Here is a 17,377-nt window from a genome sequence, read left to right as displayed (position 1 = left end):
TGTCCTGTTATCTAATGCTCTTCCCTTGACAAGCTGGATGTAGTTTATTTCTGAAGCATCCAGGGGGAAAGACAACATTGTTCACGGTTCACAGAGGAGGAAATTGAGGTTTAGCGCCATGAGGCCAGGCTGGCGTCAGGGCCACATTCGGACCCATCTCCTGGCTCCTGGGACGCCTTGGTATTTTATTCAGACCCTCTCCATCAGGCAGCGTCCTGGACTCACTTTTCTCTTTGTGGTGCTCTTGTACTAATGGACACGTCTAAAAGGAGGAGTGGACCACAGAATTCAGTCTGGTGGCTCCTCGTTGGCATTTTACAAGAGCAAAGGCCATCGCTTGTGCTATTTTCACAAAAGTCTGCTGATTTGTCCCCGATTGCCACAGGCCTCTAAGGTCCCACGTCTGGAAGCCTGGGCCAGAACAGAAGGATGCCATGTCATCCAAACTGATTCAGCTGCCTGAGTCCTTTACCCGAAAACCCTGTAACTCCATCCTGATGTAGTGTGGGTCCTTTCCTAAAGAGAGTTAACAAGTTCGCTTATCTATAGTTAGATAGAAGATAAATATAGATAGATAGATAGATAGATAGATAGATAGATAGATAGATAGATGATAGATAGATAGATAGATAGATGATAGATAGACAAATAGTTTGGCTGGGAGGGCTAACATTATTTTAAAAATCTTAACATGTGCTGCTCAGGAAAAGTAGATGTAAGATTACGTGTATCTCTGATTCCATGTTTCCATTACAAGAAATTTGTTAATCCTAGAGCTCAATTACTTTAAAAAAAATAAAAAGGCATGCTTACTTATTAACCTTCTGACTGTTTAATCCCTATCATTAGTGGTTTTATGCACCCGCTGCTGTTACTGCTCAGGAGTCCCCATCAGAGTTGTCTGTGGTAGGTACTGTTATGAATCCCATTTTACAGATGAGGCTACCGAGGCTTCTCTTGCCAAGAAGAAATGCAAACCCCGGGTGGCGATTTTGGCTGTGACGCTGTCTCCTCCCCTTTTGGAGTGGATTGATGGCTGTCCCTCACAGCTATGGGGAAGGAATTCAGGAACGAGCCAAGTCCAGTCATATCAACATCCACTTTTAACTATTTCCTACTAGTTGGGCATGTGAGAAAGCTTTCCTTGGAGAAAATAAACTTTTCTTGAACAGAGCAACATTATTTTACAATCCTGTTTGGCTTCTCTTTGTGTGTTATCAGACTCAACTAGATTAAACATCCTGATGGGATTAGACCAGTTACACTACATTTTGTCACATTTCTACGTTTAAATACCACGTCTAGAAAAGAAATGCACTCACACTGACTTTGCGCTGCCAAATCAGACTCTGTTATACAACCAGACCCAGTGTGAATTAGTGCCCTATAAAATTCAAAATCCGTGCGTGTAAGGTAATAAGAAACAGAGGTGCTGCTCCTTGCTGGGCGTAGCTTCTCAACTCTCATCATGCTCTGATGAAACAAACAAAAAATTGCATTATTTCGGGTCATTTAAAAGGAATAAAGCCACCCCCCCAGTCCCCTGGATAATAGATTGTAATTGAAGCATTGAAATTATATATTTTGGGACACAGCTCCCATTCCAATGGAGTCTGATGTGATTCTTAGAGTTATGAAGGAAAAATTGGGTTTTCGCTCTCATGAGCTTCAGTTATTTAGTTGAAATTCTCTCCATTCCTTCGGATTAATCCTGATACGTTTTTCTCTCCATAACTATACCCAATTTGGGGCCTGAATTTTTCTCTTTCATCTTCCTAGCATTGTGTTGGTAGCTGTCAATATCGCGGTCTATACATTTCTGTTATTGTTATAATCACAGTGGTATTCTATCACTTCCACACCTTAAATTTAGTTGCAATCCAAGACTATTCCTATTGTGAACAAACTGCAAATTAAGGGAGCTGAACACTTTTCTGCCATTTAAAGAGAATAACATCATGACAACTCAAATAGCTTGGACACTCGGAGGCCACTGACAACACTAAACTTCAAAGAACTCATCTGTGTCTCTGTCGAAACATTGGGAAAACTGTTTTGATTTTGGAAGAACTTTTCAAAGACCTTACCAACTTGTGCGGGAAACCACACACACTTGACCTCCGAGGAATATGTCATTTGTCTTAAACAGAGAGTCTCATTCAAATCTAGACATAATCGTATAGCCAATTCGTTCTAGAGCAGATTTTTTGCAACTTATTTTGAGTGAGAACATTCTTAAGGGAAGACGTGATACAAACCAAGCAGGGTCCTGGGCAGAAAGACCTTCAAAAGTGCAGAAATAGGTTTGACTCTCCCCATCTTGACACAAGCAAGCGCACAAGCCTCCATCCAGGTGCCCTTTCTCGGGGTCCTCAGGGTCCCGAGGCCAGTCCAGCAGGATGCGGGTGAGGGAAGAACACCGGAAAAGAGAGAGGGAAGGCCCTGGGAGAGAGAGGTCATGAGGAGAAGAGAGAGCAGTTAGGGAATTACAGTCGAGCGCAATGAAGAGGACAGACAGGCGGTGAAAGGGCTTTGGTTGAAGACAGTCAGCCCGGGGCAGGGAGGCTGAGGATTTGCGCACTGAAGCTAGCCGTAGAGTCTCAGTGGGTGGAGAGGTCCCAGAGCCCAGGGCTGACTCAGCACCAGCTCTAGAGGTCACACCCTAAAGCCAATACTTAGGAAACGAGAAAACACAATGGAGTAGGGACGATGACACCTAGTAGGGGTAGAGCGGCCTATGCTGAAAATTTCCGGGTCACTCGCTACCAGTTAGGAAAGCTTTCAAGGGTTGCTTGTCATGGGAGAGAAGGTATAAAGCTGAACCAGGAAGGATCTCGGGGTCAGAGGGGTCCCCCTGGATAAAAGGAGAGAAAGGCCTGGGATTGTGCACCAGCACCAAACAGGATCCGCACCAACACGCCGTCAGGCAGAATTTCCCCCACGTGTTCCAAACACAGCCTTCGTGATCCCGTACTTGATTTGTTTAACACTGTAGACCTTCTGTTTTAAAATAGTTTATTTAAAAAGGAAATTAACAACCTAAACAGTAATATCTGTTTCGTGTGATATGTTTTTCTTTTTTTCTCCTACACATGAACATAAGTAAAATATTTGCTATGGAATCGCCTACAATAGTATCTCAGGCCACTGCTGCTCCACTTGCACAGAAAGGCAGGAAGGGAGGAGGGGCTTGTCTGCTCCCAGGTGGTGGGGAGCTCCTGCAAGGTCTTCAGCTGGCAGGGCACGCAGGAGAGCCAAGGACAGGGGGCCCAGGCCTGAGAGGAAGGGAGCAGAGAGGAGGCAGGGTCCTTGTCTCACAGGAAAGGTGTCCACTTTCCCTTTGGCCTAGTGCTGTGGATCAAAGCAACTCCCGCCCACAGCCCCGGTTCAGGAGGGTGGAGACGGCTCCACTTCCAGGTGGGGTGCACGGTCAAGAATTTGTGGTCGTTTCTTTTCCACCTGCACATCTACAATGACAGGCTGGAAAATTCAACAGGGAGTCATCAGCATGATTCCAAAGAGGTGGTATTAATTTGGAACATGATTTTCATGTTCTTTTGACTATCTAATGTGTTTGGGGTTGAGTTTCACAGAATGAGGTCAGGTAGAAGAGCAATATAGGCAGAGTTTTTGCATTTTTGTTTTTTGTTTTTCTCCCCACATTGATTGAGAGAGAGAGAGAGAGAGAGAGAGAGAGAGAGAAGCATCAACTTGTTCTTCCACTTAGTTGTTCCATATAGCTGTGCACTCACTGATTGCTTCTCTTACATGCCCCGAGCAGGGATCAAATAGGCATTGTTTCATTTGAACTCTCACTGTTATTTTGTCTGTTGCTAGGAATTTAACATCCATAAACACACAGACACCCCTCCGGGTCTGTTATAGGTTTCTTGCAGTATCTTGGATCAAGTGAACTAGAAAAGTCATTTTTATAATATGAATGGGAAAAAAAACAATTAAAGTCCAACTTTATTTCTTTTAACCTGAACACAACACGTCTTGTTTTTCTATAGCATCTCTCAGCGGGTGAAACACGTCATGCAAACCTGTAGAATCAGCCTCATCATGCCCTCTGAGGGACACCAGCATCCTGTCCTCAGAGGTCTGGGCTGGCCAGTGGTCAGCGGGGCCCCTGTCACTGCTCAGACGCAGCAGTGCGAGCCTGTGTCTCCTCCCAGACAGAGAGGTTTGGCTGCATCGCACACGTCTGCTTCCAGTCCAGGCTCCTCGATGCCCAAGGGAGTCCCCAGCTGCCCAGGGCTACCTGTGAGACCTCAATGTACTGTCCTTATTCTTAGTGTGCCCTTTGAAGTCCCTAGATGCCTGATTATATGGCATTCTTGTCTAAAGAATGCTTATGGTTTCTGCCTTCTGGTTGGACTCTGACTCACACATGATTGAGAGGCAGAAGGGAGACATAGCCAATGCATTCATTGTAGAAAATTGTAAGGTTACAATTTGTTTTTCCAGAAGCCCATTCTTTTTTTCTTTTCTTTTTTTTTAAGACACAAGGCTATTTGCTATAGTGGGTGCGTAGGGAAATAACAGAGCGAGTGTCTCACAAGGAGAAGCGTGCGTTGTGAGGAGGGGAGAAGAGTGGGTGGTGGGCAGAGAGAGGACGAGGACTATGAAAACTGTTAGACTGGTGAACCTAAATATTATATATATATTATATATATCTGTCTGAGCCAAGTGCCATGAAGGTTTAAAGAAGGAAGCACTCTCAACCTCCTGTAGATGAGCTAGCTAGACATGGTGTCACAAGAGAGCTGAGATGGGGACGAGGCATTGAAGAATTTCTGGGGACCTGACACGTGCCATCGATTTGGATTTGTGAACAAGGGAAGGAAAGTGTCACAGACGGAATGTGTGAATGTTTTCATGACTGGCCAGTGTCTGAATCATAAACTACATTAATTTTAAAAAAAATTGTCTGTGGGCTCCCCTGGGTCAAGTCTCTTCAGTTGCTGGAGCACCAGCTGAGATGCTGGTTGCCAAACCCTTCTGAGGAAGATAAGATTTACTTACCTACTTACTTAATTGATCTAAAAAATTGTTGGAATGCATGCAAGGTGACAAGGAAGAAGGAAAAAAAAGCAAGAGAGCCACTCACCACCAGTTTTTTATAGTTTTGTCTTGGCTGAGCTTTGCATTATGGTATTATCATGTTGTAGGAACTGTTTCATACTTGTTGTGATTAAAAGAGACACTCAACACCATTAGAACACCAAAGGACAGTTTTGCACGTCAGCTGTCCAAGGGGACTGGTAGGGCCCAGAGCTTCTGCTGCCAAATGTCCACTCTGTCCATCTAGAGCACCTTTCCAGCTCTGCTCACCGGGTCTTTTGGACCCTCAAATGGGCATCGGGTTCCACACACAGTGAAGATGTAAATTGCCCCCAAAATACATCCATTGATTTTATCTTTTTTTTTTAAAATAGTGTTGTTCCAGTTAAGATTTCACTTAAAAAAATTGTTTCACAGTCCTCATTAGACAACCTCCATCACTGACATATGTTCTCAGTGTTTCAAGACTTAGAAATTCTGAGCCAGGCTGAGGTGTTCACACAATGGTGAACAGAGGACATGAGGGTGGCCAGCGACAGCATGATGGGGTGGAAGGTGTGGCCTATGGGCTCTCCTGCGATCCTCCCCACAAGGTGGGAGACTTGCCTCTGTCCAGTGGGGTGACCTGAGCAAGGAAGACCGGCCTCTCAGGATGCCTGGTTCCTCCTCTGTACAATGAAGGACTTGGAACAAGATGACCTTCCTAGGTCCAGCTGTCGCCAGCTAGATACTATCTTCTAGGATTTAGGTGCTCTGTTGTTTGTCCAGTTTCTGTAGTTAGCCATTGAGACAGGTGAAAATGTTACCTGTGATGTGACGCTATCAACGTAGCTGAGGGATTCCCTTCCATTTGTGAGTGACTAGAACTGTCCAGCGCAAAGAACGATTTCCCCGGTAGTTCAGTATATTTGACTCATCAGGGACTTCTCCGAGATGAACATTAGTGTGTGATTCACACGCAGGCGGAGTTTAAACTCTGGGAATGCACATGCAGGCCTTGCCCTGTCCGGCTCGCTGATTCTGACCCTCTTCGAGGTCAGTGTTGACGACCACAGGATGACCCGAACGCTCTGATGTGACTCTCTGTATAGATGCGCCCACCTAGGTCTAGGGGAAAGCATGGTTTGATGGACTTCCCCTACCATTCCACAATATAGCATCCGTGTGGGACCATGGAATGGACTTGCTTAGATGAAATCATTATCTGGTATAGTCACACGGTAAAACAAAACCAAACAAAACTGTTTAACCAATCACAGAAAGCTTGGTTTCTTCCCCAATATGGTAGGTTTGATTACTTTTCAAAATTTATCACATTATATACGTTTTGAACATCTGTAATCTCTTTAACACACATTGGTCACTGCTCTGTGCTGGACATTGTATCTAGGTAGGCACTGTGGGTGGGGCGGTCCACAATTAGATACAATCATGAGCAGACAGGTGCGTAAACAAGAGGACCAATTCAGTATGATCTATACCGTGTGGAAGATGCAACTGGAGGTACACAGGACAAATACCTGACCCAGGAGCACGGGCTAGGGACAATCCTCTGTGGGGGAGAGCGATGTCAGCCAAGAGCCTTGGTCGATGAGGTGGTAACCTCGCAAAAAGATTGAGAGTTGAGAAGAAGGTTGATCTGGATGTGAGGAACAGCATGTGGGAGGGACGCCCTGGTCAGAGAGCATGGGGGTTGAGGGGAGAGGGGGGCTGGGATGGCGAGTTGGAAGGGTTGAGACTGCAGAAGAGGCCTGAGGAGGGCACAGCACTCAGATCACGCACCCTGTTGTGAGCAGCCCTGAGCATGTTGGACTTCGTCCTGCAAGTCATTAGCGAGATTGATGTGTTGAACCAGGGGGGCGATCAGATTTGTCTTGGAAGTGTTCGTTCAGCCCTCGGCGTAGAACATGGGTTTCCAGAAACCAAGCCTGGACATGGAGTGACAAAGTCAGAGGGCCGTGGCAGGAACCCAGCTGAGAAATGAGGGTGTTCTCTTCTCAGAGGGACAGGGACTGCGGAGAGACGAGAGAAGCGGGGCCGCGGTCAAAGGCTTCATCATTGGAGGGATTAGCGGGACTCCGCATGTGATTGGGTGCATGGAATAAGAGGTTAGGGAAACCCAGGGAAGAAGCTCCGATTTCCAACTTGGGAAGCTCTAGGAATTGCCAGTACTGCCTTTCAATGGGATGAGGAACAGGAAAGAAGGAGACAGAGCTGAAGGAAGGGAGAACACGTGAGGCGTTCGTCCTGCCACGTGCTGTCCTTTGGGCACACAGACGGCACCCCCACGGAGAAGCATCACAGGCGGTCGCACGGAGGTGGGGAGCTGGAAGAGAGCTCTCGGCTACAGATAAAACAAAGATAGAAGGGTCGCCAGGCTAACGGCCTCGGCGCTGTGGATCAGACGACCACTCAGGGGAAGTGTGCGGACTTGCCGTGGAAGAGGGCCCAGGACCAAACACGGACTGAAGGCCGCATTTTAGGGAACGGGAGGAACTCCAGGAACATGAAGTCAAGGGAAGAGGCACTTGGAAGAAGAAAGAGGAGAGGTCAGCAGTGTTGGGTGATGTCGGGAGGCCCAGTAAGGAAAGGTTGCAGAAGTCTCCGTTGGATTCAGCCACCAGAGGGCCACCGGAGTCCCCCTCTGGGAATGGTTTCACATGAGTGATGGGGACGGAAACCAGATCACAGAGGTTGGAGCCGTTCGGCTGTGAAGGGGAGAAGAGAGGCAGAGTGATAGCTGAAAGAGTGCATCAGGCTGAAAAGAAGGCTTTCGAGGAGGCTTCATGTTTTTATGCCAATGGGAAAAAACCAGTAAGAAAGGAGAGGGAGGGGCAGGGGACCCCCAGGAGGTAGGAAGGAGGGTGTGGGGTCCAGAGAGGGCTTGGGTCCTTACCACAGTGAGGCAGTCCCTCCAAGTCACAGGGCGAAGAGAAGGTGGTCCAGTCGGGGATGGGATGGGTACTAGGAGACAGAGTGATAAAAGCTTTCAAAATGCAAAGATGAATCGGCCAGGGCCCCAAGTCATCTGGCAGCAGAAGAGGGGACCAAACACATGCAAATGATTCTGTTATTGAATAGAAAGCGATCCATGACATCAGAGACTTAGGAATAAAAAGCCATGAACAGTCGCCGGGAGAAAGGTTCTTTCTGATCTGGGCTGGAGACCGTCGCAGATAGGAGGGAAGGTCTGAGGTACGTTTGGAGCTGTGCAAGGAACTCAGAGGTGTGGACCATTGAATAGCAAGAGAATCATGTAAGCAAAGGGAAAAGATCAACAAGGTGAAGGAGGTGTTCCGGGAATGGTGAGCAGATAAGATCTGAATGGAATCGAAGATAACGGAGTCACAGCAACATATCTCTACACGTCAGTTGTCAGTCGTCGGAAAGCCACACATATCCGACCACGGAGTCCGCAGTTGGACCTGGTTTTTTGTAGGCAGCGGGCAGTTACAGATTCCTTTTTTTTTTTAATGTTTAAAAAGGAGAACATTTGGGAATCCAATTAGAAAGGCATGACAGCGTGGCAAAAGACATGGAAAACACTGAGTGCTAGAAAAGGTATATTAGAAATCTGGTGGCTATCGATGGATCTAGCCAGGGGTAACTGGACAGACGGACAAGCAAAGGAACGCGCACACTCATTCCAACACTGGGACCATTGACGGCTGAAGTCACGTGAGGGGGCGGCCTTCACTTCCACCGCGCAGGCTGAACATCCATCGACAGTGTACGGTCATTCCTCTCACCGACGGCCCCCAGCCCCGTAGTGAACCAAGTTAGTTGTCTAACCGTAGGGCTAGAAAATGAGCCCCAGGATGCTTCAGGCGACAAAGACTTTTACAGATAAAATTCAGTCTATGGGGACTGCCATTTGTATTCAGGCCTACAATAGAATATGACCTCGAAACCCAATGTGTGAGGCTTCGCTTTGGCAAGAGATTTAAAGGAAGAATATGATATCACTATTTCGGTTCTTGAGAAACTAACTTATTTGCCAAATTTTAATATTCAGTCAATTACATAAAGAAGATTTACTCTCAAAGCTTTAAAAATATTTTTCAATCGTGAAGGCTTTGGAAAAAAAATGTATGCAAGTAATATAACTATTCCAAGTAATTTTTAAAAAAAATTTCCCTCCGCTTTCATAGAGGAAAAAAGAAGGCCACTGTATTTTAATGACATCACAGTGACTCACACTTGCTTATGAAATACTCTTTGATATTTCCAGTAGATGGGACCTCAAAGGGTTTGCCAAGGGGCTGCATCATTTCTCTGTATCGATTGTTGAAAGCATACACTGGCATGATGTCAGGTGGAGGAAGCTTGTCATCAAGTTGGAGGTTTGAAGCCTGCAAGTTACACTGTGTCATAACTTGGCTTCTTCAGAACTGTACTTGCTTAACAAAGCCTGTTTAATTATAACATGTAATACGTTGTCAGACATTCAGTTAATACTTTAAAAGTATTACTCATAAACAGGATAGTCACAACAACAAAACAAAATCACTTCAGATGCTGCCTTCAGTATCCCAAAGGCAAACCATGATGAATTTCGGCTAATAGAGAACATTTTTATATTCATGTCAGCAACCTCAACAGGCCTGGGGTGGAATGTGCAACTTGACTGCCCTATTTGCACTTGAAATACAGTTGCGTGTGTTGGGCCAGAATATGTGAATGCACAAAGATGCTGTTTCTTGGAGGACTGGACCCACAGGACTCACAGAAGTCACATGTCATCTCTGCATCTTCCCACAACGTGAGGTTTTATCTTTCTGTTAAGCACTCTTGCTTTAAGGTGTTCATTAAACTGCTATGCATTGTGGGTTCCGAGGCATATTTTATTATAACCAAGATGTTTCCACTTGTCATCATTATGCCTATCACCTCTATAGGGAGAGAAAACTTTTTTAAAAAGAGATCTCAACAATGAACAGCTGAGCTAGAGTCTTAGCCACACAGAGGTTTTCCCAAGATAAGCTGTCAAACGGCATGCACTCTATGTGCGAACGTCATTTATATATATATGATTTTCTGTTTTCAAAGGGACAGAAAAGCATGATCTATCAGTTTTCAATGATGGAACCGGCGGCAGGAAATATTTGAGAAATGGGGCCTTCCCGAGAGCCTCCCCTCTTGCTTCTGAAACAATAGTTCCATCTAGTGGACAACTTACTAAGAAACGAGTCTCTGAATCCAAGAAAGTTTTTTTTTTCTTTTCTTTCTTCTTTTAATGAAATCAGCACTAAAGGAAAAATAACAAGAATAATCACATGTTTCCATGGAGACCCAGAAACAGGAACAGAGGCTGCCCTTGACCAACCACAGGTGGCCTAAGTTTTAATGCACAGATGTGATGATTAACCTAGGAGCCAGCAAAGCCACCCCTCAAGTGGCCCAAGCCTCTTATTTCAGGCACAACAAGGAAAGATCGTTTCAAGCTTGGGCTTGGAAACCAATTGACTTTTCTTTTTTTTTTTTTTTAACTACAAAGACTTCTCAGCTAGGCGCGTTGTGGAGGGAGCCTCAGCTCCCAGCCGGGTGACAGCTTCCTTCTGCCTGTGTGCTGGTTTGCACCTTCAGCCTTTGCTTCTTCCATGAGAATCGAGTCCCTGCTGTGGACCAAGCCCTGTGCTGAGGACTCAAGAGTGGAGTCGGGTCAACACAGGTCCCACCCTCAAGGAGCGCCAGTTTAAGAGCCAACCAAGTAGGTCAGCGTGTCCCGCAGAACACTGACACCTGTCCCCCAGTGACACTGCCTTGTGAGGACGCGGCTCGGCCAGCTCCCGTGGAGGCCAGGAGTAGAAGGGGCCGGTCTCCAGGAAAGAACATTTGCACCTAACTTGGAGCGAGACATCCATTTATTCGTTCAACCAACCAACATTCACCAAGGGCTTCTTCTGTGTCCGGCGCCCTCGGGTTTGCAGACTTCAGCGCCTGCTGAGACCCAGCTTGCCTGCACCGAAGCTTTGTGGGGGGTCTCTGCTGGAGTCTCCTAGGGTCCGAGTTTCTCACCTGCGTCTAGGTGATGATGGCGCTGCCGCTGGTCCCAGGTACTCGGTCTGCTGTGGATGAAGCGCTGAGAAACAGGGAAAGCCAGGTGGTGCCGCAGGTTGGGCTGCACAGTGAAAGCGCACCAGCCGGGGTTGGGGTGCTGGTGCTGGTGGGTGGTGGTGGTGGGGTGCAAAGCCTTCAAGCCCCACCCCTCCTGCACCAGGGTGAGCCCTGCTGGCCACATCAGCCCAGGAAGGGCCCTCAGTCTGTATCCTGTCCTCCCAGAGAGACCCTTTGTAAGACTGACACCCTGTGGGTGTGTCTTTTTAACATTGGTCTGTCCATAGGTATCCCTTTTTTTTTAAGTTGCACATCCATAGGCTTTATGCCCATCTGGAGGAGGCATGCAAAGCAGGGTCATGTGACAGGGGTCCAGAGATGCTCAGAAGCCGGGAGACAGTCGTGACGGTGAAGATACAGCCCCACACGGTTCCAGCTCTGCCTGTGGTCTCTAGTTCTCCGCACCCTCGACCCTCTTGCACGGGTGGATTCCATGTGACACTGTTCCACCCCCGGGCCACTGTCCACGGCATCTCATCCTGTCTTGGCTCCGTCCTGTCACTGTGGACAGCTCCTCAGATTACTCACCAGGAGATGCTGCCTGATTATCTTAAATAGATACCCGGAAAAGGCAAAGATAAGGGACTCCAGGACCGAAGGAAGACAACTCATAAAATAACAGATTGAGTGGGAGATGGTGAGGGATTGGAGAAGACCCACAGGACCAAAAGGCCTAGAGAAGGTGCCCCGGGGAACAGTGCTCATGAAGTGGCCTCGGGGATTGATGTGGAAAGAAAGGTGAGAGGACATGACCGGCTTGTCCGATGCATGAACAACAGAAAGGGTGTTGAGCGGGGCTGTGTTTCCAGTTTCTTTCACCTTGGGCAAAAGGAGAACATTTGGAGGAAGAGATTTAGCTCTAGTAATGGAGAAAGGAAAAATCCTGCAGATAAAGATTCATACATACATATATATATATACACATATATATATATGTATATATATATAATATTTAAACAAAGTGGACACCCTGTGGGGCTATCTCACAGGGACCAAGCGGGCTCCACACGTCCTTGGTGTTTCCTGCTGCTTGGAATTGCCCGCCCCTTCTTTTCAACAGGCTTTCACATTTCAGAGAATACAATCAATGTGTTAAGATGGGTTGGGCCAGATAGGAAGAGATGGACACGTCCACGTTTCAGCAGGAAAGGCACAGGGGTTCAGAAACCAAGGGGAGTGAAGGTCTTACATCCAGGGCTTTTGTTATGACATTAACAAGGAGGGTCTGCGTCTCCAGCATGGTCCCTGCTGGTGCTGCCGTGGCGGGTCCAGGACTACCCTTGGGAACCACTGTTTGTACCTCCACAGCAGTGTTGTTTCTTACAGTGAGGAAGTCAGCGTCAGCGGTGGAAGTCACAGCTTTTAGGCAGTTCACAGATGGTTGGGTAAAGTCAACAAGCGAAGACAACACCCAAGTAAATGGGTACCCTTCTCCCTCTGCTGCCAAGCGATGATGCCAGCGGTGCCCAGAGATTTCATATACAGCCCGCGGGGGCAGCACGCAACCCTTTCCCTGATTTCACCTCCGTGGTCGAGGGGCGATTAGAATGTGAGGCAAGGCAGATCCGATCATGCTGAGTCAATGGAAGATGTGAAAAATAAAGACTAGTTGTGTTTCTGAATTCCCTCCTAAAGGAGAAGATCCCCTAAAGGGAACATTTGAGGGCACAGACTCACTCCAGTCTGGAGACAGAGCAACATTGGCGCTCTGTGTATCTGTGAATGTGCCGCCCTGTGTGTGAGGAGCGCCGTCAGCCAGCCAGTTGGGCACCAGCACAATGGGGAGCACAGAAGGGGCTTCCCCGTGCTGTCGACAGGCGGGTCTGGGGACCTGTACGGATCTTAAGTCCCAGGAGCCACTGCTGTGCTGCAGCAAGCTGCAGCTCGCCCGTGCGCTCGTTAAGCTACTCCTAGATTAGGTGGCTCATTTGGCCACAAATATGTCACTGGAGTAATTGGAAACAGAAATAGCTTCTGCACACCATCCCTCTTTCTTCCGCAGCTGGACATGTCTGTCTCTCCCATGACCGTGACCAGTGTCACCCAGTGGTTCAGAACGGTTGTGGGGCGTGCTCAGATCAGGGAAGGTTTCTCCAGTGTTCACCCGTGAGCGTCATGCTTTGGGTTGACAGGGGCTTCTGATACCAGATCTGTGCACGTGGAACCTCCCAGCGACAAGCTAATTGGGAAGAACGGTTGGTGGTGGGGTCCTCTTCCGGACGCGGTCAGTTGAGAGCATAATGCCGTTGTCCTGGAAAACAGCACTGCTAGTTCTGAGAACGAGAACGTATGGACAGTGAACGCCATGGCCTCGCTGCTGCCGGGTCTGATTAGGAAACGCTGCTGGGAGTGGCTGTGCTGAGGGTGGGGCCGGTGTCTCTCTGGGGCGGGGTGGGACTATTTAGTTGTGCTCAGCTCCCCTCATTAAAAAGGACTTAATGAAAGGGTCTGACTGTGAGGGGAGACCAGCCAGGCCAGCCGAAGGAGGAGGCATCCACTAATGAGCCTGGCATGGGCTCGCACAATTCCCTCTTTGTTGATTCTGCATGGGCCGCAGTCTGGGAGAGGTGGCCTGAGGGGTTCGTTAGGGATCCCCCTTTTGAGAGAGCCCTAGAACAGGAGCCAGCTGGTGAGATAAAGACCAGCTGAGGTCCACAAGACACAGCCCCTCAGTGCCCTGTGGCAACGGCTGTGTCACACCAGACAGAAAGGTGCCTGTTCCCTTTGAGTCGCACACCACGCTGGCCTGGTATGAGCACCTTGAATGTGCCCACATAAATGCACATCGGACGGAGGAAAACAGCCCCAGCAGGAGGCCTGCCCCGAAGCCCTGCTCCCTACAGCCTTCGGCAGGTGCTGGACTCTGTTTGGCCATTATGAGAAAACACCCCAGGCCGGGTGGCTTGGCAACAACAGAGTTTTCATTCTCACCATTCTGGAGGCTGGAAATCCAAGATCAGAGTTCCAGAACGGTTGGGTTCTGGTGACGGCCCGCTTCTGTGTGAGTGACAGAGGTCCTCTGCCTCCCTCTCCCTGTGTCCTCACCCGGGGGGAAAGACAGGCCAGCCCTCTGGGCCTCTTGCATCCGGGTACTTATCCCGTTTATAAGCTCTCCACCCTCATGACCGAGTCACCTCCAAAACCTCTATCAACTGGGGCATTCAGTTTTCAACATATTAATTTTGGGGACACACATTCAGGCCGTGGTATCAGGGTATCTCTAAGCCAGAAAGGAACACCATGATAGGTTGAATTGTGTCTCCCCCAGAGTTTATTTGCTGAAGTCCTAACACCCAGTAAGGAAGGACCTCACAGCATGACCTCATTTGGAAGATATAATTAGTTAAGTTAGGACAAGCTCGTACTGGAAGTGGATGAACACTTCGTCCCATATGACCAGTGTCCTCATCAAAAGGGGAAATTTGAACACAGACATTCCCCTAGGGAGACGGCAGGGTGAGGAGAAGGGCATAGAGGATGTGATGTTTCCTCTATGTGGGGGACAGCAGCAATGCCCCCTAACCTCAAAGCTGGGGGAGAAGGTGGAACAGGCTACCCCTGTTCAGCCTCACGAGGGGTAACCCTGTCCACACCCTGGTCTCGCACTTCCTAGGCCCCAGGACGGGGAGGCAGTTCATTGCTGTGGCTCGCGCCCGCCACCCCATGGTCCCCTGTCCCCGCCACCCCAGCCATCCCACTGACACCAAGGCCAGTCCCTCACCATGCTCCTGCATTCCTGCTGATGCCACGCTCACTTGTCTGGACTGGCTCTGCTGATGTGGCTGTGACTTGTTGCGTGTTGGGAACGGTGCCTTTGTGGCAGGGTCAGGTTCTTCCTCCACACCTTGCTCAGGCCCGAGCCTGCAGAGGGCCTCCCAAGGCAGGGTTAGCAGGAGGATGTCCCCTCCGCAGGACTGGGCTTCCCAATGCCTCTAGGCATGGGAGAGATGGGGGGAAGGCACTCGGGCCAGGGTGGGGCTGGGGATCGTTCTTCTCCTTCACTCCTTCACCCCCTGAATGTTGACCCGTGGTGGTGCTGCTGGCCTGGCGTGGAGGTCCTGGGGATAAGGGAACACCTGCTCAGAGCTGAGGGGGCCCCTGGCTTGAGGACCGTGGCTTCAGGTGCTTTGAATTCGTCATTTTTCTGCCCTCAAGTTTTGCCCCCCAGATCAGCTCATCTAAGTATGTGTTTGTTTTCCAATTAGAGGATAGAAAAGTTAGGGGGAATTTTGACTCAATATAGAAATATATTACCTCTTAAATATCAGATTCATCGTGCCTTAGAATAAACTAAAATTCCCTTTAGTATGACAGCTATGGACTATAACTTTCCCGATGCCATATTCATGCCAATAGCGTTGACACAGCTTCTGAGGTTTTGCTGAAACTTGACGACTGTTAATGGCTGTTTTTTCGAATCCCTACTATGTGCCAAGCAATTTGCATACAACATTAACCTCCCCAAAACATCTGTCAGAAGTGTCTTGTGTTGAAATTTGGGTCTATGGGCTCTGTGTCTCAAAATCAGCAAACTAACAAACAAGAAAAGGTCAGCAGATTGCTTAAGATTGCCCGTGTTGTAAGGGGAAGAGTGAGCTCACACTCGGGTCTGTGACTCCAGAACCTGTGCACTTTCCACTATAACATATTGCTGTTACTGTTTCTCTCTCTCTTTTTTTCTTTAAGAAGAGAGAATTATTTTCAAATATTTGGGAACAATGGTATCTTTTTATTTTAAACATCTTGCAAGGCTAAATAGGGCATCATGTGTCATAATAGCAAATATAGTATCCCAGACTCCAGGAAAAAAAAAAAAAAAAAAAAAAAAAAAGGATGTCCCTCCAAAGAATGTATCCATTACCCAGACTGCACTGGATATTCAGTAGACTTTTTTTATAGCATTCATCTATACAATTTAACTTTTTTTCGAAATCCCTAAGTGGAAAATATCCCTAACTTGAATAAATCTACCTTTTAATGCATTTTCCGCATTCATGACACTAACGTTAAAAGGGTACTAATTAGTTTACGGGTGTTGCACGAAGGAATTTTCACATCCTAGTAAATTATGTGACGTGGTGGCACCTACCGGTGATTTGTGGTATTGCAGCCTAGTATCAGAAACAAATTCTTAGGAGGATAGACTAGGAAGAAGCTGCATTGTCAAGTTGTCAAACTACAGAACAGCAGCCATATCCCTGGAAAGATACAGGACGTCTGGAGTGTACATGGTCACAGACACGCGTGGTACATCTTTCCAACATCCCAATTTTCCTTAAAATGTATATATATGTATATAAAACAAACCCATATTTGCAAAATGGGTCAGGATTTTTTTTTTTTAATCTATGCTGGAAATCTTCCAAAAGTATCTATGCTCCAAACACATTCATTTTTTTTTTTTGTCTTGCCTTAAAGGTTCTTCAGTAGGAAGTGTTCAGGAACACGGAGTTGAGCTCACCTCCCTCGTATGAAAGCTGAGAGCAGGACGTGAGGGAGCTGCCGCCCACCGCACCGTGGAAGGGGCGCGCCCTCGGCCCTGACTCCCAGTGGTGTGGTCAGTGTGCAGACTGGGCAGCTGCCTGTCGCCAGTGTCTCGGCCATAGGGAGGCTCCAGGGTTGCTGTTCCATACCCAGTGTCCTCGTTCCTTTTTTAGCTTCACCGTCTCGCAGTGGCCCCTTCCTGTTTGCAGAACGACTCGATGCTCACTCACGTCCTTGCGTGCAGAGAGTCCAGGCATACACCAAGGCCAGACCCCAGCAGGACTGGGCACTCGCTGATGTCATGGGAGAAACATCAACATCAGTAAGGCCTAATTTAACCTGAACTCTCCACTTCATCTTTTAAGGGAAAAGCCATGTTGACTCCGTAAAAAGTTTTTTTGTTTTTTTGTGTAACAGAGACAGAGAGAGGGACAGATAGGGACAAACAGACCGGAAAGGGAGAGAGATGAGAAGCATCAATTTTTCATTGCAGCACCTTAGTTGTTCATTGGTTGCTTTCTCATATGTTCCTTGACTGGGGGGGGGGGGGGGGCTACAGCAGACCGAGTGACCCCTTGCTCAAGCCAGTGACCTTGAGCTCAAGGTGGTGAGCCTTGCTCAAGCCAGATGAGCCCACACTCAAGCCAGTGACCTTGGGGTTTTAAACCTGGGTCCTCCGTGTCCCAGTCCAACACTCTATCCACTGTGC

General features: G+C 47.9%; 1 protein-coding gene across 1 annotated transcript in view; it reads right to left on the bottom strand.

The window, feature by feature from the left end:
* Window positions 1-1,421: 1,421 nt before the first annotated feature.
* TNIP3 (TNFAIP3 interacting protein 3) overlaps window positions 1,422-17,377 on the bottom strand; it is an 80,178-nt gene continuing 64,222 nt past the window's right edge. Inside the window, exons 12-13 of the mRNA XM_066253479.1 lie at window positions 2,259-2,442; window positions 1,422-1,473 (exon numbers count right to left, since the gene is read on the bottom strand). Coding sequence (XP_066109576.1) covers window position 1,473; window positions 2,259-2,442 — 185 coding nt within the window. The 3' untranslated portion in view covers window positions 1,422-1,472. The remainder of the gene's footprint in view (window positions 1,474-2,258; window positions 2,443-17,377) is intronic.

This window comes from Saccopteryx bilineata, chromosome 1 (assembly GCF_036850765.1).
Source record: "Saccopteryx bilineata isolate mSacBil1 chromosome 1, mSacBil1_pri_phased_curated, whole genome shotgun sequence".
Lineage (NCBI taxonomy): Eukaryota > Metazoa > Chordata > Mammalia > Chiroptera > Emballonuridae > Saccopteryx > Saccopteryx bilineata.
The sequence above is the reverse complement of the archived record's forward strand: the minus strand, read 5'-3'. Positions and strand labels throughout refer to the sequence as shown.